General features: G+C 40.5%; 1 protein-coding gene across 3 annotated transcripts in view; it reads right to left on the bottom strand.

Annotated features, from left to right (window-relative positions):
- afap1 (actin filament associated protein 1) overlaps positions 1-22,790 on the bottom strand; it is a 157,058-nt gene that overhangs the window by 14,469 nt on the left and 119,799 nt on the right. For 2 of the 3 annotated variants that reach the window (XM_055156659.1, XM_055156660.1), the window contains exons 8-13: positions 18,460-18,546; positions 16,135-16,210; positions 7,026-7,178; positions 4,991-5,202; positions 3,318-3,463; positions 2,639-2,753 (exon numbers count right to left, since the gene is read on the bottom strand). In XM_055156659.1, the coding sequence (XP_055012634.1) occupies positions 2,639-2,753; positions 3,318-3,463; positions 4,991-5,202; positions 7,026-7,178; positions 16,135-16,210; positions 18,460-18,546 (789 nt within the window). Of the gene's footprint in view, positions 1-1,613; positions 1,854-2,638; positions 2,754-3,317; positions 3,464-4,990; positions 5,203-7,025; positions 7,179-16,134; positions 16,211-18,459; positions 18,547-22,790 lie in introns of all 3 variants that reach the window. The other variant, XM_055156658.1, reaches the window with a different exon arrangement.

Genomic DNA, 22,790 nt, shown 5'->3' with positions numbered 1-22,790 from the left:
AGTACTAGTAACAGTGGCGAGCCTACGATATGTGCGTTACTTAAACACATAATATCATTATTTGCACTAATCACGATCAGATTTTTGTTAAAGGGCCCAATATTACGCTATTTTCTGAAGTGTTATAATGTGTTTCCTCATCACAAACAAGGATAACAGGATTTATATCATGTATAATGTCTGAAAAAGGCAAAATAAAGTTAAATTAGAAGAGGGAGGTGGGACTAAATAAGTTTTCTTCTTTCCACTCCTTTTTGGGCAATTTTAGTTTTTGTTTTTTTTGTGGTTATTTCTATTATGCTTTCACTAACGTTACATGTTCCATTGTATAAGAATGTAAATCTCTTGCTTGCCCAAAATAAATACATAAATAAAAATAATTTGTGCTCCACTGTGTAATCCATGCACATTCACTAAAATAATTTGGATAATTTCAGGCCTGGAATTTCCAATCTCTATTGAGTAAAAGCTAAAAGGAGCTGTTAAAGTGATAACATCCGCTTCATGGCATCACAAGGTGGAACAGGACCTTTTTAGCTTGAATATGTACATAAATTACTGTAATTTCCGGACTATTGAGCGCACCTGAATATAAGCCGCATCGACTAAATTTTAACAAAATTTTTAAATTGTACATATGTAGGCCGTGTGAATATAAGCTGCAGGTGTCCATGTCTTCAAGAACGTTTTTAAGTTCTGGTCGTCTGTTTTTATCGCCTCTGAAAGCTTTTGTCGTCTTTTTGCGTTGAGTCAGTTCGTCACGCTGCCGTCGCCAAAATCTCACCATCGACTCACTGATGCCGAGTTCACGTGCAGCAGCTCTGTTTCCTTCTTCCACAGCCACATCAATCGACTTTAACTTAAAAGCTGCATCATCTGCATTTCTTCGAGTGTTTTCCATGAGGAGGGTGTGTGTATGAAGCGCAAAATAACTGTTCAAAACACAATGAAACGAGCATCTTCCTCGACGCTTCTCCCCAGTCTCTCCCCACGCTCTACTTATCTATTAAACTAACTCTACTGCGCATGTCTCCTGCAGAAAGAGTCTCTGTTCTGTCTGTATCATGTCAGTGTCTTGGAGGATTTCAGCAGATTTCAGACTCTCTCGGGGGCGGAGATAGTTTTATCAATCAGGTATGAGTGGATGTGCGGCTACTGAAGTTTGAGACGTTTCTTCTTGTCATTTACGCACACGGGTAAGACGTATCCCCCTCACTAATGTTCATTTAGCATCATAACTTATTTTATCACACGGCGATAAACTGTTTGACTGCGCTGACAATATCTTGAGCTAGCGTAGGAACTTCATATTAACTCTAGATCCATGTGTGAACCGAACAGACAGCGACGTTTTCTGCACTCAGGCTGCGTGTATCCGCTGTGTTGCCAAACAATAGACCATATATATGAATGGACAATGTGCCAAACAAATAATCCGTCCATATATTCGCCGCATCTTTTTATTAGCCGCAGGGTTCAAAGTGTGAGAAAAAAGTAGCAGCTTATAGTCCGGAATTTACGGTAATTCCCACTGCACAGCGTAACAGACAAAGACAGACAGAAAACTTGACAACGCATAGTTATTTGATTAAGACAGAAATAAGTGTTAGTACCTTAGCCGGCTCTTTATTTTTAGCATCAGCAGAGAGAAACTTAGAAGAGACTTTAGACACAGGCTGTTTGTAGTGACTAGAAGAAGTAGTAGCAGTAGTAGCAGTTTTAGGAGGGGGATAGCGAGAGGCCAGAGGTTTAGGAGCAGGCTTGTCGTCAATGGGCTCTGCGTTCTCATAGTGCACCTCCTCTATGGGCTGACAGCGACTCCTGGAGGGTGGAGTGGAGTACGCGTCTGGGTCCTTAGCGTGGACCATCAGAGCGTTACAGACAGAAGAACAAGGGACACAGAAAAGTTAGTTAAGCAGACAGGTTAAGACTGTTAGTGGGTTAAGTTTGTTAATTAAAAAGTTTTCTAAGTAAAAGTTTCGCTCATTAAAAACTCAGCATCATAGAGAATAAGCTGCACTCATAATTTCAGATGATTGGCAGGGCTCTTTATAACTCTAAAGGAGATTTACTGGCACTTAAATAAAATAAAGTTATGTACCGTATTTTCCACACTATAGGGTGCGCTCATAAGCTGCCGCACTCGTCACTCCACGCCGACGAGGAACGGAACGGAGGACCGAACCGAAAAAGCAAGTGCAATGTGCCGCTTCTAGACACAATTGAACAACTGAGTCACTGCGAACACGCCGACAATCCGTTGGTCCCAGACAGCACCCTCCCTACACGCCACAACTGAACAAACCCAGAGTCACCGTGAACGCACCAAACAAAGTCCCACTGACCCATCACACTGTTGTGTTTCGTTTAAAGTTCGGTGCGGTTTATTTGTGAAAAAAGTTCGAAAATAGACCATTTAATGACAGTGCGCCTTATAATCCAGAGCGCCTAATCGTGCAGAAAATACGGTACTATGGCTTTAAGATATAGTTTGTTTCACAGAGAAGATGTTGAACTTTGTGCCACAGTTGTTTTACGTGGATAGGCCCAATAATTACACGAGTATTAACCACAAACCAGGTCAAACCATTCATTTTAACACTTAAAAGATAAATTCTCTAAATGCTGGATGCCCTACCATTCCGTTGATGGGCACGTCGTCGTAGTGCAGCGCCATCCCTGTGGGGCAGGAGTAACCGTTCACAGGGTTGTCCAGGTAAGGGTTTGGAGACACAGCGCGCTTACTGGTGAAACTGTTGGAATAAACACATTTGAGTTCAGTAAGATTTGTTATCAGACATGGTCTATGTGTTTTATATTCAAAATACGTACACTACTGGTCAAAAGTTTTAGAACACCACGCTTTTTCCATTTTTTTTTTTACTGTTTTCTGTTGAATCAAAAGTTTACAATAAGTTTTGGTCATGAAAGTGTCCACCTTTGGCAGATGTAACAGCTGAACACACTCGTGGCTCGTTCTTTTTACAACAGAAATCAAACATTCTTCAGAAAGTTCTTCCCAAGTCTGTTGCAGAAGTTCCCATAAATGTGTGGCACTCATCCCAAACCAGCTCGATGGGGTTTGAGTCTGGACACTGTGCTGAACACTCCATGTTTTCAAGCTTTACCATCTTGTTCTTTTTTCCTGAGGTAGTTTTGGCAGAGCTTGGACTTGTGTTTTGTTATTTTATCTTTTTATTTAACCTCCGTCTGTTCAGTTCTTACCTTTGTATCATTTCAAGCTCTTCAGTGTAGTGTATTTAGTTTGTCATTAGTAAACGATACTGGTGGCCAGAAAGAAATTCAGTGTTTCATACCAGAACGACTGCTTGGCGAGCTGGATGACATTGGCGGTGGTCTCCACATCGATGTAGTCATAGTGAAGTGTGGCGGGGTCTGTGGTAGATCCAGTCTCAGCCAGGAGCACCCCCAACCATCGGCCCATCTCCTCAGAGGACGACGCCTGGGGACAAGGGAGTCAACAGGATTATTTTAGATCATAATTAGTGTGTAAAATTAGAGCAAAAAGAGCTTCAAGTTGGGGTTTGCAAAGTTATGTGCTTCTGGTAAGCATCTAGTGACCACAAAACATCCTCTTTTACATGTCAGTGGTGAGGAGGCCAGATAAACGAGATGAATATCATGAAATAACATTTTCTATCCTTTAATATGGGGAATGTGTAGCAACAGGCAAATGTCTATGGGTAATAGCTAGGGATGTAACAATAACCAAAATATCATAATATCGTATCATCAAAGTTCTCACAATAATATCGTGGATTAGGAATGGGCATTCGATGAAATTTTCTTAATCGATCGTCGGGAGAATTAACAATCAATTTTCAAATAATCATTAACATTTTTATATTAAAATTATCATCATTATCACCATTACTAATCTGCATAAATAAACTCAACTTTACAACATATAAACCATAATCACTATAGAGCCACATCAGACCGTTTGAGATTATAATGTGTTTGCACAAGTCTTACAGAAACTAAACTTAAAACCACATGGCTAATTTGCATAAACTAAGAGGAGAGAAAAAAAAAACAGCTCTTGTGCCCTGATGTGGTTCAGCTTTTGTCGGACTAAAGGACACAACTCAGTGGAATATGAGTGTTCTCTCTGTGACAGAAAGATGATGTTGATGATGATGATGGAGAGTCTGTTCTGTGTGTGTGTCGCGTTGGAGATGGTTCATGTTTTCAGAGATCAGACGTGTGTAGGTTTAGCGCAGCTCTTTATGTTGCAGTAACCGCGATTCTGCGTTTGCATACACCATGACGAAACCAGGACACTGATGTGCATGTAAACGCACTCATTGAGAGGTGTAGTGATCTCCAGATTGGGACTGTGAGGCCGCAGCTCCAGTGTTTGCGCTGTCAGACGCAGCCTCGTATCTATGCACAGACACCTACATTCCATGTGTCAATTAAAAATGAACATAATCCACGAAATTCTTAGTCGACTAATCATGCCCATCCTTATCGTGGACCATCACAACATACCGAATTACAAGTCTCTGCTTAAATCAAGAGTTATGGTGCAGCAATAGGTAAAAAAAGACAGAGGGAACTACATAGACCATGATCCTTTGCTCAGTGTAGACTACAAGACGAAAGAACAGTTCTAAACACTTTCAAGTCTTGAGGTTCATACTGTGACAATATCATATCGTGAGACTTGGATATCGTTACACCTTAGTAATGGCATTGGTAGTTTTCAGATTCTAGAAGATGTCAAACTGCCAGATGAGAGCAAGAGACACTTTAAGATAGAAAGAGAGAAAGAATACTTTATTGTCCCAATGGAAATTAGTTTTCTCTATTGATAACGTTGCATTTTGCTATAAAACATCCAAAAAGTAAATTAATAAATCTTGAATCTGACCACATATTAGTGACAAGACTATAGAATTTACTGTATTAAAACAAAAATCTGCATGTCAACGATATTAATTTTGTGTGACGCGTTCTCCCGCACCTCGAGCACGGCCACCTCCTGAGCGTTCCGGAGCAGGCGGAAGGCGAAGGGGTGCTTGTGGTCCAGCCCCGGGGACACGTCACAGCCTCGGAGCGGCAGAGAGGCGATGTGGCTCTTCAGGTCGTCACGGTCCTTGTGGAGGAGGAGCTGGTTATCACGCAGTCTGCACCAGCGCTCACGCCAGCGGTTATTGGACAGCACGTTCAAGTAACCTGCAGGGACACGGCAGCTTAAGTTCAGGCTGAGTGCAGGATATGTGGTGTATAATGAGTATTTTCAGTTTGACGTGTTCAGATTGTACAGTCATTTCAGAGTAAAAATAAACCAACAACAAACCCTATTTTTAAGGAAACTAAATGTTTTTTTGACAGTAGTGTTTTGTGTTTTCAGTAGTGAACAATGTAAAATTATAGGCTTTGGTGTTCAGTGGGCTACAACACATGAAATGACAAAAAATATTCCACAACCATCCCCACAAACGATAACACATACAGTCCATCACATATTGAACAAACTACAACTTCTCTTTTATAGTTTTTTTACACTTACAGTGCTCAGGATAAATGAGTACACCCCCTTTGAAAAGGAACATTTTATACAACATGTCAATGAAAAATATTTGCAAAATGTGCACAGACTAATTTTAATACAGCATCTGTTGAATTTAGGACAAAAACTAAGGTTAATAAAATAACTTAGATTACATCATTTTCAGTTTAAGTCAAATTAGGGTAGTGCAAAAATGAGCAAGTCTCAGAGCAAAGCTACATTTTAGGCTCCAAATGTGGAATTGAACAAGCATTCAACCACAGGAGAGTCTAAATACTCATTACACAGGTGTTCATCAGTAGCCAGGTTGGTGTCACCTAGTGCCTCCGCTCAATTTCATTTGTCTCCAGTGACTAGGTCAGGATTCAGAACACACCGGACGGTTTGCAAGAACCCCGGAAGTGTGAGTCCGGGCATCAGCCAATCAGCAAAGAGCCATACATGTGAAACCAGCTGATGAATCAGACTAGTCCATCAGACAGTCGGCTACAAAAGGGCGTTACTTAAAGCAAACCCCTTCCCATTTCCTGCTGTCAGCAATGGCACCAAAAGAACGAAAATTACTTCTTTACACCAGAAAGGTGAAGGCTACAAGAATCAGCAAAGCCTTTTAGAAAGAATATCATTGCAAAAGCGGTTCAAAAATTAAAGAAAGATGGAACTGCAACCATCTCACCGAGACGTCCAGGTCGTTAACACCTCGACAGGAGCGTCTTCTGATGAGAAGGTTTGAAAAAATCGGCATGCAAGTTCCCTGCAATTATCTAAGGAAGCAGAAAGTCAAACTGGAGTGACGTGGGGAAACCTCTCCTAAAGCCCAGTCACAAAAAAGCCCGTCATTTTTGCACCACCCTAATTTGACTAAAACTGAAAATGATGTAATCCAAGTAATATTATTAACCTTAGTTTTTTGTCCTAAGTTCAACAGATGCTGTATTAAACTTAGTCTGTGCACATTTTGCTAATATTTTTTGTGTTCATTGACATATTGTATAAAATGTCTTGACGCTCAGTTCCAACAGCATTGTTTTTCATAATAAATACATTTGTAGTGATAATGACAATAAAACCTCCCATTAGAGTTTATTACTTTTCTAGATGCTCAACATTTCTTTAGACTGTTCTGCATTATTCCTTCACTTCTCATACAACAGACAAACATGTGGCTCGGTCTGTCATAATAACAAACTGAAGTGTGATATACTGCTCCTGAATATACAGACGATGAACAGCAATATAGAAAATATAAATATTGATCCCCCCCCAAAAATAGTCCCATCTTTCATATATCGATATTGTAATAATCGTGATGGGCCTGCACGTGACACTAATCCGAGTTTCTGACACACTAATCACTCACACACTCACTCACTCACCAACTTTCTAACTTGCTCAAGAACAGATGTGCTTTCTCTGAACTCTGCCCACCCCTGCTGTAATACTTGCTATTAAAAACCATGCCGAATAACTCCAGTCCGGTCCTTACCACATGTGGGCACGTCCTCTTCGGCGGAGGAGGTCTGCTCGTCCGTGGAGGGCTTCTTCTTGCCCAGGCCCATGATCTTGGTGATCTTCTTCCCCGCGCCCTTCCCCACGGTGCCACTCTTCTGCTCCGACTTTGAGCTCTTCTTCCCCTTTCCTGGAGACACAGACATGGGGCACTTAGACAAGAATCCTCTCAAATACATGCCCTTTTTATTTAAACAAAACAACAACCAGATGTCGCAAGTTCAGTGAAGATATTTTTAATAAGGTGGATACTTGGCTGGCTCCTCTTTCGCCCCTGTAAACCCTGTAGCCGAACTCCTTTAGTCCACTTCTTTATACAGCCTATGGTCTAGTCACAAATACAAACGATCGTGTCCAACATTTGTGCATTTTCCTTTTAGATATTTCATAGGAAAATGCAACGTAATCAACAGAGAAATCTGGCTCTTCCTCCACATCTGGGAGCATGACATAATCACATTTTACAATCTGCAAACCACTGATAGTGAAAAGGTTCTGTTCACATGGCATTAAAGCATTCTGAATTTCCAAAAGTTTAAAATTTAGATGGAAAAGTTGGAAATTGAGTCAGAATTCTATGATACAGTTTGTTTAGTTTGACCTGGTTTATGGTTTATGTCTGTACTGTATTTTTTCATGGTTTGGGTGTTTTCTTATACTCCACTGCGGTTTATATATTAAAGTTTTCACACTGAAGCCGTGAGAGAGGCTCTAGTCTTGTGTGTCAGTATCTGCTGCTCCCATTACTCCTGTACCATGTCTGTATCACGTCAGTCGATCGCACCATTACTTCTGTACCACTGAAAATTTAAAATTTAAACAAACTTATTAAGATGATTGAGAAGACCGAAAGCAAATGCCTCCAAAAAGAAAATCATTTTGCAGATTACAAGCTTTAAGTATTTAATTAATTTATTTATTTAATAGGGACAGTGCATATTAATGAACATCTGCAACATTGCAATGTAAATATGACAGATTATAGCAAGAATGCATCTGTAGTCCCTAGGCAGGTGACACCACAAACTTAACAGAAAAAACAAAAACAAGTAACAGACATACACTAAAATTGTCCACAAGTCTGGTTTTCCTTTAGCCGCTGTTTCAAGTAGGACTTGAAAGTGTCCAGTGTTGGAGTTTCTCTTATTGATAGTGGCAGACTGTTCCAAAATGTTGTGCCTCTGACTGAGAGCACACGTTGTCCGAATGTGGAGCGTCTGTGTGGGACGTCACAGTTCCCCCGGGCTGTAGTGAAATATGCAGCCGAAAAAGATAATCGAGCAGCAGAAAGAAAGTTTGGAGTGAGTGAGAAACTTGTGACACTAGGAGGGTGCACCAGGCAACTTTCCTGAAAGTCACTGGATGGACTGACAAAGCCTGGACTTTAGTGACACCGAAACCATCCTGTCAGGATTCAGAAAGGGCAGAATAATTCTAACTGGAACTGATGCTGAGTCTGACGACAGCGACACAGAAGAGGAAGCGGCGCTCAGTTTACCTCTAGAGGTTGTTGAATTGCTCAGAAGTGACACCGAGGATGAAGAATTGAATGGGTTTAGTGATTTGGAGTGAGATGGAGAGTTTGGTAAACTTGTTCTGTTCTGTTGTTTATGTTATAGTTTATCTGAAGAACTGTTCATATGTGACGTTAACAGTTTGTTGTTCTCTGTTTTATTGTTATTATTATAACTTCACTTTTAGATGAAATGTCGGTTCCTGGTCTCTGATTTTATAAAATACATTTCCCCCAAACAGTGCGACTTATATATGTTCATTACGTATTTTTTGGCTGCTGCGACTTCTACACCGGTACGGTAATTACTTGGCCTGTCCACATGAAACAAAAACTGGCACAAAGTTTAATTAATTAAATTCTCTGTCAGTGAAAAAATAAAAGACAAAATCAAATTAGCTGTATTAAACAAAAAGATTTAAAACAGCAAATTTGAGGAACCAAACCCAAAACAAAATGAAAGAAGATTCAATATATTCCTGATTTTCTGTTATTTCTCTAAAAACAGTAATTTATTTATAACGTGATACCACTATTTTGATCCCAGCATGCATTGGGTGGGTTGGTTTCTTTCCACAGTGAGACAGAGGAATGACGGTGCACATCTGGAGGCATGAGAGGAGCTAAGTTCTCGGTCTCTTGTACCCGAGGCTGGACTGGTTTAAAATAGTGGTCAGACCAGTGTTGTACAAGCACCACTTTGGGTTTTGAGGCAACCACTTGAGGTTCTGGAGATGTTAACAAAAGGTCAATGGGTGCAAAAATATGATATGACAAAAAATAGGGGAAGACACACAAACAGATTTTCTCTTTCTAGTTTTCAGGTTTGTAGTTACAGAAATTTCAATGACAAAACTACTCATTTTAAAAGCAAAACACATGGAGTTTTCCTTATGCAAATGATTAATGCAAAACCATGGACTTTTAAAGGGCCTGTATCTGATTTTAATTTACTCAAGTCAAGATAAACACTTTTTTGGCAGATCTAAACAAAACGATACAAAACGTGTACTCTGGTTTTCATTTGGGCATGTTTTTCAGACCAAAAAAAATAAAATAAAAAATTATATTTTATGATCCAAGGTTACATTTACACTGAAAAACAAAACACCCCTCTATCACAGAAAGAGCACATATATTTCACTGAGTCGTGTCCTTTTTAAGTCTGACAGAAGTTGAACCACGTCAGCGCACAATACCGAGCTGTTTTTTGAAGACTTCGTTTATGCAAATGAGCCATGTGGTTTGAAGTTTTGTTTCTGTAAAACGTAAACAAATATGCGTAAAGCTGTGTGGATAGGGAAGGATTGTGGACACAGAAACGTCGTGTCTGGATACAAATCGTTTCCGATACGGTGATACACTGATTCTTTTCTGTGTAAATGTAACCTAATATTATTTTCACCATCATCATTTCCTTTCACCATCATTTACTACCATATTTCTTGGATTATAAGTGACATTTTTTTCATGGTTTGGGTGTTTCCTGCGACTTATACTTTGGCGGTACTTATATATTAAAATTTTCAGACTGACAGCCGTGAGAGGTTCTATGCTTGTGTATCAGTTTTCTGCGCATGTCTCCTGCAGAAAAAGCCACTGTCCTGCTGCAAGTAGTAAAATATGCAAACTGTACTGCAGCAAAAAGAAAGTTTGGAGTGAGTGGGAAACTTGTGAGGGACTGGCAGAGAGCGTGGATGGAGAACACAGCTTCATGGTAACTGGGAGGATGCACTGTGCAACTTTCCTGGAAGTCACTGGATGAATCGACAAAGCCTGAACTTCAGTGACAACCGAAGTTGCGTGGAGTTGCTCAGAAGTGAAACCGAGGATGAAGAATTGAATGAATTCAGTGGATTTAGTGATTTGGAGTGAGATGGAGAGTTTGGTAAACTTGTTCTGTTGTTTATACTATAGTTATATGAAGAACTGTTCATATGTGACATTAACATATTAACAATTATTCAGTCTGTTGTTCTCTGTTCTATTGTTATTACTAGAACTTGACTTTCAAGATGAAATGTCGGTTCCTGGTCCCTGATTTTATAAAATAAATTTCCCCCAAAATGTGCGACTTATATGTTTTTTTCTTCTTTATTACACATTTTTTGGCTGGTGCGATTTATAGTCCAAAAAATACAGTATTTATTACAATTTCCAAACATAATTTTAAAGGCACTGGTACTGGTTTTATTGTTTTAAGACTAGTACGATTAAATCTGAGCATTTATTTTATCATTATATTATTATTGTTGTTATTAGTTTGTATTTGTGCAGGATTTTGGAAACTGTTTGTGAAATGTGCTGTAGAAATAAAGTGGACTGAGTATTTTTAAATTTCAGGAGGAGGTTTTTGACAAAGTCCATATTTCTGCTCATTTTGCAGCAGTACCAATGATGTCACCCTCACCCACCCCACAGATTTACAGTCTTTCAAAAACAATTTCAGTTTCATCTAAGCATTTCCCCACATTTCTATTTTCCCCGTGATGCAACGTGACGGTCACCATGGCGACCTCGCAGATGACACCAAACACAATGGAGGGACCGGCGGCGGCAGTGGCGGCGGAAAGCACAGGCCCAGATGTGGAAGCCATTTTTGCCGAGCGGAGGAAAGTGTGATCAGGTGAACTCGACTCCTTGTTACCGTCCGTGGAAAGAATGCGCCTGATTAAGCTAACTAGCGGCTCAGCGAAGTGCGGGGCCGTAATGCGAGGCTAGTTCCAGGAATGCACCAAAAACAGCTGACGTGCACGCGAACGGTCACACAGCGAAACCACCACCGGCTTTTTAGAAACGGCTGGATTTTGTGAGGAAAGTCATATCTGCGTCCCTCCCTTTAACTTAAGTCAAACTCCCTCCACACTATCTTTACGAGGCATAAAGTGCACAAATGAGAAGGCAACATTTAACGAAAACTTGATGCATCTCAAGGGGCTATCCAAAATAAATACATACATGTGGATTCATTATTTTCACATTGGTCTCTATATACTTAGACTAAGACTCTCCTACTTCGGAGCCAGCTGTGGTTATAAAGGTAAATTTCAATTTTCAATCCAAAAACTTAAATATTATGAAATGGTTTAACAATTTCATTAACTATACCTCTTCAGAACCAAAGATTTTAAATAATATGATGGTTATTATTTACCACACAGCTAATCAGACAACTTTTATACTTTAAATTATTAATTCATTTATTTATTTATCTGAAATTCTATGGGGTAAAAATAATTGGGAAATGTACTTTTCAAGTGTTGCATTTCACAGTCAGAGCCGATTGCCAGAACTACACCAGGACTTAACCAGGATTTAACCAGGTCTAAACCAAGACTAAGCCAGGTCTAAACCAGGAATAAACCAGGTCTAAACCAGAATTGAACCAGGTCTAAACCAGGGCTAAACAAGGATGAAACAAGGATGAAACCAGGTCTAAACCAGGTCTAAACCAGGTCTAAACCAGGACTTAACCCAGAATAAACCAGGTCTAAACCAGGACTAAACCAGGACGAAACCAGGTCGAAACCAGGTCGAAACCAGGTCGAAACCAGGTCGAAACCAGGTCGAAACTAGGTCGAAACCAGGACTGAACCAGGACTGAACCAGGACTGAACCAGGACTAAACCAGGTCTGAACCAAGACTGAACCAAGACTGAACCAGGACTGAACCAGGACTGAACCAGGACTGAACCAGGACTGAACCAGGTCTGAACCAGGACTGAACCAGGACTGAACCAGGACTGAACCAGGACTAAACCAGGTCTGAACCAGGACTTAACCAGGACTGAACCAGGACTGAACCAGGTCTGAACCAGGTCTGAACCAGGACTGAACCAAGACTAAACCAGGACTGAACCAGGACTGAACCAGGACTGAACCAGGACTAAACCAGGACTGAACCAGGACTGAACCAGGACTTAACCAGGAGCACAGCGGCCGAGCCGATCACCTCCGCTGATGGTTTTATGTAATAAAAACACTAAAGTCTCTTTCAGCCTGGTCTGCCATCATTCCAGGAAATGACACTTGTTTCCAGGGCAACAGTAAGTATTTTTCTCCCATTCGTCAATCATTTAATTCACCCAAACCGCCCGTGTAATCATTACCCGCCCGCATACACGCCCGTTAAATTCCAGCACGTTAAAACTCTCCCAACTTTTGGCAACTATATGCGGGCGCCTGGTGCAAGATTCTGGTCTAGTTCCGCTTTAGGTCCTGGTTAAGTCCAAGTTTAATCCCAGTTTTGATGTGGTGTAAAACCCCTGCTTTAGGATATAATCACAGATGAATCAATCCAGAATCTGTCATCCAGAAAACAATACTTTGGCCTTTTTCTTGACATTTGTGCAACTGATCACAAAACTGATCCAATCCGTTTATGTAACTTGTGTTTATTCATCAGGTAACTATAAAAGCTCAGCGTCAACAGCTGTCAAATCTAGTATTGGCACATCCACTCACAATTAAAACATTTCAACATATTCTTCACAATCAGTCTTATCATTGCTGCGTAACCGTTACACGCTCCCCTCCCCCACATGCGATGAAACGTCTGTTGTTTTAGTGAAGTCATACGTCCACACCTGTGCCATGTAATTGATGCGTTTTATCTTTCTAGCAGCCGTATCCTCCCTCACTTAAAAGCGCAGTGATAAGATGAAACCTGTTTGACACTGCGCACACAAATCAACACTCACTTCTTTCGGGGGGGATTACATAAGGTTTTACACAAGCCCGGGCCATGAATCAGAGCCTCAAACTCCTCTACTGCACCCAGAGGAGTTCAGATTAACTGCTGCGCTGGAATCCGCTGTCATAATGTGGGGTAATGAATGATTTTTAAAGGGGAGAGATAAATAAAAGTTACATTTTGTAGAGTGTCCAAGAAGAACGGAGGAAGAAAATGTAGGACGATTGCCAGCTGGACAAACTGTAAATAAGTTAAAGGGGGGATACAGTCGTCCATCGCTATATCGCGGTTCACCTCTTTTAGCCCAATTTTGCATGCTTTTTTTTTTTTACAGCGTATGAGCACGTATTGTGTTCCTCCCGCTGCGTCCTGATTGGCTAAGGGATTGTAAACCATTGTCCTCTGTGCCGTGTCTCCGGTACAGTACAGAATGCATTCAGCTCGCCAAATTTACATACCGTATTTTCCGGGCTATTAGACGCTCTCTTAAGCCTCTAACCCCATCAAAAAACGACTGCGCGCCCCACAAGCCAGAACGCCATATACACAAATCCACTCAGGTGTCCCAGCACAACTTCAGTAAACTACAAAGCCACACCATCCGCAGAACACGCAAACACACACGGAGCAGACAGCGACCGCACAGCGAAAAACACCCGCAGACACACTCCTCACTCCACGCCGACGAGGAACGGAACGGAGGAACGAACCGAAAAAGAGAGTCCAATGTGCCGCTTCTAGACACGACTGAACAACTGAGTCACTACGAACACGCCGACAATCCAGCGGCACAAAGCCCAGAGTCACCGTGAACGCGCCAAACAAAGTCCGACCAACCTATCCAACTGTTGTGTTTCGTTTAAAGTCCGGTGCGGTTTATTTGTGAAAAAAGTGTGCAAATAGACAATTTAATGATCCAGATCGCCTAATAGCCCGGAAAATACGGTAAATGTTGGATCTCTAGCAGTGTGATTCTGAAGTGCAGCGCGATCGGGCAATTGCCGCACTTACCGTGAGGTGCGGAGCTCTGCGTCGGTCCTTTCTCCTGCGGTCACCTCCGAGCCTGTCCTGATCGTGAGTCCTGGTTCAGTTCTGGTTTAGTCCTGTTTTAGTCCTGTTTCAGTCCTGGTTTCGTCCTGGTTTAGCCCTGGTTTAGTCCTGGTTCAGTCCTGGTTTAGACCTGGTTTAGTCCTGTTTTAGTCCTGTTTTAGTCCTGTTTCAGTCCTGGTTTCGTCCTGGTTTCGTCCTGGTTTAGCCCTGGTTCAGTCCTGGTTCAGTCCTGGTTTAGACCTGGTTAAATCCTGGTTAAATCCTGGTGTAGTCCTGGCGATCGGCTCTGACGGTGCAGCGTGTATATTGGGCTTTCAAACTAATGTCCTGACCCCGATTTATCACGGGCACAGGCGGGTAACAGGTGGAATTAATAGGTCCCCGTGGGTGTGGATTTAACTTTGATATAATCGCGGGTTAACGGGCGGGTGCGGTGTTGTACGGCACGGGTGTGGGTCTCCAAAAATTCTCCCATGCAGGACTCTGCGCTGTAGAACTCCATTACAGAATAAATGACTCTTTGGTTCATTACATAAAGATGGAGAAAAATAACATAAGGACGACAGCAGCAATAAGTTTTAAAAAGGATGCAAAAAGGGTTGTGTCTGTCCTGTCTGAGAAAAGTGTATAAAGTGTGTGGTGAGGCGTTTTACAGCCTTAAAACAGATATAATAATTGTAAAATATAAAGCTGACTACTTCGCGGATTTCACCTATTGCGAGTTATTTTTAGAACATAACCCCCGCAATAAACGAGGGAACACTGTATTATTAACTGTGAACACATGACATTAAGATCACCATGTACCTTTTAATGTTTTGGAAATACTATATCCGTCGAAATCAACATGTTTTATAAGTTTCATTTTTGTTTTTTGATGCTCCGATTCCTCCCTCCCTTTGCTCTCTGAAATAAGTCGCTCACTCAAAATACTCAAACGTGCACGGATGACGTCTAAAACCTCAGACATGTTCTTAATGTTATAACGAAAAGCTAAAAAAAATTGGTTTTGCATAATACCCCATGTTTATGTCATGACAAGGGCTGTTTGATTATGGAAAAAAAATCACTTATCCCAATTATTTTTGGTCAATATTGAAATCACTATTATTGAAATTATTATTTTTTAGTTACACAATGTATTTATTCATTTCATTATTCTGCTTTAGAGTATAAAAACAAAAAAACAAAACTGATTTCAACAGCTATTTCCAATATTTAATTTAAAGTTTATTTCAAACCAACACCAATCAAAAAACAGAAAACAGTCTTGGTGCCTATTTCAATTTTGATATTTTATTCTCTCTAGTTTATATGCCCAGGACTTTACGCTGCTAGAAGAGAATAAAATATCAAAATATCAAAATTTAAATAGGCACGATGACTTTTTTTGTTGTTGTTTTTTTTGGTTGGTGATATTTGAAATAATCTTTAAAATTTAACATTTTTTAAATAGAAGTCAAAATCGTATTTTTGTTCGACACTAAAACGGAATAATGAAATAACAAACTGTTTTCCCATTTTATTGTTTTTCGTTCTTAATTGAAATTCAAAAGAACGAATGATACAGGGACCTAAGAAGCAATAACATCAACACAGGAGACAAGCAGAACAGAAAAGGTTACACCGTGTACCTTTAATCACAAAGATTTAAAAGCCACAAAGATAAAACTAACTGTCTTTGAATACTGATTACTTTGATTGCAGTCCATAAAATTTGGTCTAAAGTGGATTTTCTGAGACCTTCCACTCTTGTCTCACCAGATCTTATGCAAAAAAAAAAAAATGGAAATACTTATGCAATGTATTAAAATCCTTTCTGGTACCCACCTTGATCTTTGCATTCACTGACTCCGTTCTCATGAGGAGCCTCCCCGTCCGAGCTCGGCCTATCGCACGAAGTCTTCTACAACGACACAAAAAAACAACGGTAAGAAAGCAGCACCACGTACCAACAGTAAAAGGCATTAAAGGGGCATCTGCAACATGTTACGGGCAAATACTAAGAGCCTGGGTTTGTTTACGTTGCCAAGAGGGGAGTGGCCCGGCGCGTTAAAGTGTTCAGATGTAGCTCATTTTCCAGCCGACAGCACAGAATGTTAAAGTCTAGCTAGGCTCCAGTGTATTCTGCTAATGAAAGCCTATAATATACTGCGCTCCCTCATGGGCCGTATGGAGTTATGGTTTATTTGGAAAAATTTTACGAGCCCCGTGCATATGCAGAAAAATGTCCATGAAACTCAGGTATACTGTTTTTGTACATAAAGCTGTCCTTGTCAAAGCCTCTTCTCGTCAGATCTCAGGAGCTAAGCAGAGCCGGGGCTGGTTAAAGCTCGGATAGGAGACCGCTGGGAATGCGAGGAGCCACAGCGGGGAGCCAGTGGTAAAAAGAACTCATTTGTCATTGTGTTCTTAGGCAAAACACTTCATCACGTCGCACATGTCTATTAGAACTAGTACCGTATTTTTCGGACTATGGCTGCGTTCAGACTGCAGGGCTTAATGCTCAATTCGGATTTTTTTGGGTGAAATCCGATGTTTTTGCGAGGTCGTTCACGTTTCTAATTAAATGCGACTTGTGTGTGGTCTCCAGTGTGAACATTAAACGCCCCAAAAGTGTCCCACATGCGCACTGGAGGACACGATGACGTCAACTGCAAGCGTTGACCACCTGGCGTATTTAAAGTTCCTCTCGTACCGGAGCCAGAACATGTACAACTTACTTGTTTTAAGGAGGAGATTAAGAAGGAGAAGGCATTTTGTGGGGCAGAGTTTTCGTCTGACGAGAAGAACGTTTGTGTACATTTGTCTCTTGTTGATAACGTGTAGGTTGGATGAATGCGCCTTGGTCGTTCAGACTGAAGTCGCATGTCAAAAGATTGGATATGTATCGGTTTTAGGAGCACATATCGAAGTGGCCTGGGTCACATTTGAAAATATCTGATCTGTGTCGTTCAGACTGTCATTAAAAGATCAGATACAGGTCACATAGGGGCCTAAAAAATCGGATTTGGGTCACTTCAGGCTGCAGTGTGAACAAAGCCTATGAGGCGCACTTAAAATCCTTTAATTTTCTCAAAAATTGACAGTGACTTATAATCCGGTGTGCCTCATGTATTAATTCTGGTTGTGCTTACTGACCTCAGACGGATTTTATGTGGTACACGGCGCTCAAACATTCGTCAAAATGTTTTAGTACGACTTTGATAAGCTACGAAGCCGCACCGCTTGATGGATTGTCTGAGCATTACAACTACCGTAGTCCGGAGCCTCACGGAGTAATACACATTCACCAAGACAGGGAGGCAACGCCAGGTGAATTACGCCACAATCTGCCAAAAGATTGCGGACACCTGGACTAAGGGATCAGTCTGAAGTGTCGTCTGAACTTTCACAAAGGCCGGAATCATCACTGAACAGCAAAGTCACAGCTACGAGACTGACCCGGATAATGACGAAAGGGATCTGGGCTTCATGTCGAAATCGCCCAACTGTTAAACTCAGACACTGAAGTTGAAGAATTTGATGGATTTATGGAAGAAGAATAAGCTGAAAAAGTGTTTTGTTTTGTATTTTATGTGTTATAAATGAACAATGTTGAGAGTTATTGTGAATGAGTTGAATAAAGTCTAACTTATCTGACTGTTTTGTTTCGTTTAATGCGCCTTATAATCCAGTGCGCCTTATAGTCCGAAAAATACGATAATATTTATCCAAAAATGAATAGTGGGTTTAGATTTAGATTTTATTGAAGACTACACTACTACACTGCAGGGTCAAAGCATGTATGATTGTTATGTTTTTCTAATTATTATTTGGTTTTGTGGAGGTAGTATCTGTGGTAAATAATTATCATAGCTTTACATCAGTTAAGTGGAGGTTTATCGGAAAAACGTTGAGAAGAAAAGTACAAAAATACTGGAAGTAGCACTGAGTTCTAAAACAGACATCTATCTATGTCATAAACACCAGAACTTCCACCCACAGTGCAAAAACACTTGGCATTGAACACATTTTCCTATCAGATTCAACATTATTTAACAAAATAGTACTGTTATCATCCATTTCAGCTATTGTAATTGAGATATTTTTTGTGTAATTTAATTTTGTGTCAGTAGAAAACATTATATAGTGTTGTAGGACACTGTTAGTTACCTTTTCTAACTCTGGTTTAAAAATAGGAGATGCTGATCGGGTGGGGTCCACTTCCACATGACCATTGGCACAAACCTCCCTCATCACCTGGAAAATAAAAATTAAAAAAAATTAATCAACATTTGTAAAAGAGAAATAACAAGTATCAACCTAGTATTGAAAGCTAGAATGTACAGTATGTAAAGGTAGGATAAATGTGAAATAAGGAAATAAGAATAGAATGAGAAAGATTCCATAAATACATTTTAATGGGGCTTGTCAAGAGGGAAAAATGTTTTAAAATATTTTCGGAGTGTGTTGTCTGCATCTAATTATGGGTGACCAGACGTCCCTATTTACCCGGGAGAGTCCCAGTTTTGATCCCTGTGTCCCCTGTCCCCACAGATTTAAACAAAACCAGTGATGTGTCCCAGTTTTATACAAGAAATGTCCCAGGTGTCCCTATTTGATCTAAACCAAGTCTAAACCTAGCCAGGCTGGCACCAGCTAGTGCCTCCACTCAATTTCATTTCTCTCCAGTGACTAGGTCAGGAATCAGAATACACTAGACCAGGGGTGTCCAAACTTTTTTCATCAAGGGCCATATAGATAAACACAGATGAAGCAGAGGGCCGATCAAGGGCCGTAGACTGATGCTCAGTACAGTGAATAACTGAAATGTGTGCATGTTTAGAATGTGTTAGAATGTTAGAATGAGCCATCAGTTTTTATTCAAGCTAAGATCCTTAAAATCACAGATGATATATTAAATATTAGCTTTATCAAGGTAGATTTTCAAAAAACTTGCAGTAAAAACATATTTTTTAAATGATGCAAGATAATTTGGGCCAATTCACCTGGAAGTCTGAGGGCCAAGAAAAATTTGTCTGAGGGCCGCATTTGGCCCCCGGGTCATAGTTTGGACATGTCTGCACTAGACGGTTTTGCAAGAACCCAGGAAGTTGTAGACCACGCACCGGCTGAAGAGCTGTGAAGCCGTTACGTCAAACTCAAGCGCCTGTCTGGGTCCCTTTTGTGGAACAGCACAACAGTAAACAAAGTAGTCGAGATGAATGTAGACAAAGACAGACATTCTGTGTTGGCAACGATTCCCAAATTCGAGGATTTAAAGCCGGAACAAAGACAATGTCTGGTGAATTTTATCAACTGAAAAGATGTTTTGGCGCATTACATACGTCACGATCAAATAGCAGCAATTGGTTAAATAAAAAAAGTACCTGCCTACCGCCGAGCAAAGGAATCCTAATGCTGCGAGGTCAGACTGTTTCTACGAAGTGAAACCGGGTGATGAATCAGGCTAATCTAAACCTGGAATAAGATTAAACCAGGACTACATCAACTCAAAACCAGGACTAAAACAGTACTATCACCATTTTTGACTAATCTGATCTCCGCCAACAGTAAAGAGGAGCATAAACTGTAATTTGTTTCGCCAAAATACAGAAATCCGTGTTTGCGAATGACCATAAAGCAAAAAAATGCAGAGACAAAAGTCTCTCACATTATGACTAACACAAAAATTCACAATGTTACACGCTCTTTTCACAATTTTATTTATACCAGACGTCCCAACCCGGGTGTGTCCCAGTTTAGAAATGTGAAAATCTGTTCACTCTAATGTAATTTTTAAGCGTGAGCATGCTAGTTGTGGTTTTACCATCACGGCAAGACCTCGCTCTGGCTTCTGAAAGTTGTGAAAAATGCTTATAAACTCACTCATAATGAAATTCTCACAATGAACAAGGTAAGTGAGGAATAATTTTGAAAACTGCAAGAAAAAAATGTAAATAAATTTTAATCTATTATGAGGCAAAATTGTGTAAAAAAATCCTCTAATTTAAGATCATAAACGACTATTTTAGGTTCGAAAAGCATTATGGAAGAGTTGTGCTAAATTGGTCTAATATTCGATCTTAATGTACCATACTTGAAGTAGAGTCAATGGAGCGGAAAATTATAGTTTTAAATATCCAAATTTCAAGTACTTCTCAAAACTACATGGGAAAACACGCGGCACCCTTCTGTGATATTATGCATCCTCTTTCCAAGTAGCTCAAGTTCAGACATATACTTCACATTTACCACTTGGGGCTAAGAGTAACTGCAGGCACTACGCTGTCTGCTTCTCACATCAGCTCCACAAAGCGTTTTACTACATCCGTGAAATCCTTATGCAACAGTGTCCGATGGCCCCGAATGAGATCTGCAGAGCCTCGGACCGGGCGCCGCCGTGCATTACCGTGACCCCGGCTGGACTGGAGACCTGGCAACCCGACTGCCACCGCCACCGCCGCCGCCGCCACCACCAGATCTGGCGACGAGAGCAGAGCGCCGAGGGGAAAATGAGAAGGCAGATGTACGTTAGTAAGCTAATTCACATGCTAAACTCCCCGGCCCTTCTCCACAAGCATGCTAACGTCGGCGGTATTGGCAGGGAGCAGGCATAATTGGGTTTTGTGGGGGGAATGACAGGCTGTGGCTCCATGGGTTTGGCTGGGAGACGGAGAGAGAGGCCGGGGAGCGGGACGGACAGACAGACAGCGAGTGCATGTCTATCAGTTATGCTCAAACACAGGCAGAGAAAATAAAGAGAAATCTCACACTGATCTAAAAGAAAAGTAGTAGAAGTGTAACAATAACCAAAATATTGTGATATCGTATCGTCAGAGTTCGTCAGACCATCACAATATATCGAATTACAAGTCTCTTTGCTTAAATTAAGAGTTATGGTGCAGCAATAGCTAAAAAAAAGACAGAGAGAACTACATAGACCATGATCCTTTGCTCCATTTCAGTGTAGATGTGAAGAAATAACAGTTTTTAAGCACTTTTAAGTCTTAGTTCTTTGGATTAAGTCTTGTCAAGGCATTTTATGAGGAAAAAGTAGAACATTAACAGTTGTGTTTGCCTCCACAAAATATCGAGCTGTGAGGTTCATACCGTGACGATATCGTATCGTGAGTAGGGGTGTAACGATATCCAAGTCTCACGATATGATAACGTCACGGTATGATATATTGCGATATCGTGGGAAGGCTCATGATATGGTGGAGAGGCTCACGATTAGGGATGTAAGAATATCCAAAAAAAAAAAAAAAAACGGAGTATCAGAAATGTATGTAGAGTGGATGTAGAGAGGACCAATCACAGCCCTCACTGTCTGTGTCGCTTTCTTTTGCTGTCTGCGTTGGTTCAATGTGTAGTTACAAAATTTCGACGAAGATGCTCCGTGGAGGGAGTTCAAGACGACGCAAAGAGTCTGTGTTGCAATGCACAAACATAAATTGGGCTTAACTTGGTCTGGTTTGGTCTCCATGAAGAGAGAAAGGTTTAATACCATACCATAAAACATGCCAGACAAAGGAACAACAACTAAGTTACGGACCCTCCACCAGAAAAGTTACAAAATGCATCTTTAAATCTGACAAAAAATCTTTCTTTGTTGTGTTTCCTCAGGAATCAGCTAGTTTAATCAAATTCAAAATCTAAGTGTAAAAATGCCATAGTGTGGAACGTTCAAGGTAACTAGGGTTGTGCAAAAATATCAAATATAGATATATATATCATATCATTTGATGTGATGATACAGTATCGATATCTTGGGCTGCTTTATCGATATATCGCCAAGAGTATTTTTTTTGGTATATTTTACGAAATTATTTTGTTACAGCGCTAAAGTTTTGTTGTTTGTTCAGCGGAAGGAAACTCGTTTATGCGACACATTTGACATTTTCACTGTATTGATGATTAAAATGTTTGCGTTTCATGTGAACTTTGCACAAGAAATGGTTTAACAAAGACTTTTAGTATCACAGCCATGATTGAACCTTCATTTTTATTGAACCGCATCCAATCCATTTGAAATATATCGTATCAAATTGAAAGTGCACTGTATCGAGATATGTATCATATCGACAACTTCTTAATGATACCCAGCCCTAAAGGCAACGCAATTACATCAGCATGGAAACAAGCAGATGGCAGCCGAAATGTGTAATGGAGGCCTTTGGTTGTTTTCACGCCAAACACACATTTAAAACAAAACAAAACAAAAAAATGGCGGTTTACAAAGTTTCAGAAATAGATTTTAAATAAAGTGATGGTCTTGTGGTCATTAGTTTCCACGTAACTGATTATCCCCCGGCAATAAACAAAACCTTATTTTTTGTTTATGGGAAAAATGAACGGTAAATTTACTTCGGGGAACCAAGCGGTGGGCGGTCACTCTTGCAAACCTATAAGTCTCCCCACATGTCAAACCAAATCAGCGTTAAGACTGAAGCACAACTTTTAATACAAACAAAAACATTATAGTTGGTATGTTAATTTAA

This window comes from Boleophthalmus pectinirostris, unplaced genomic scaffold, assembly GCF_026225935.1.
Source record: "Boleophthalmus pectinirostris isolate CB_2022bp ecotype Guang Dong unplaced genomic scaffold, ASM2622593v1 HiC_scaffold_20, whole genome shotgun sequence".
NCBI classification, from domain to species: Eukaryota; Metazoa; Chordata; class Actinopteri; order Gobiiformes; family Gobiidae; genus Boleophthalmus; species Boleophthalmus pectinirostris.
This window is presented reverse-complemented; position numbering and strand designations above follow the sequence as displayed.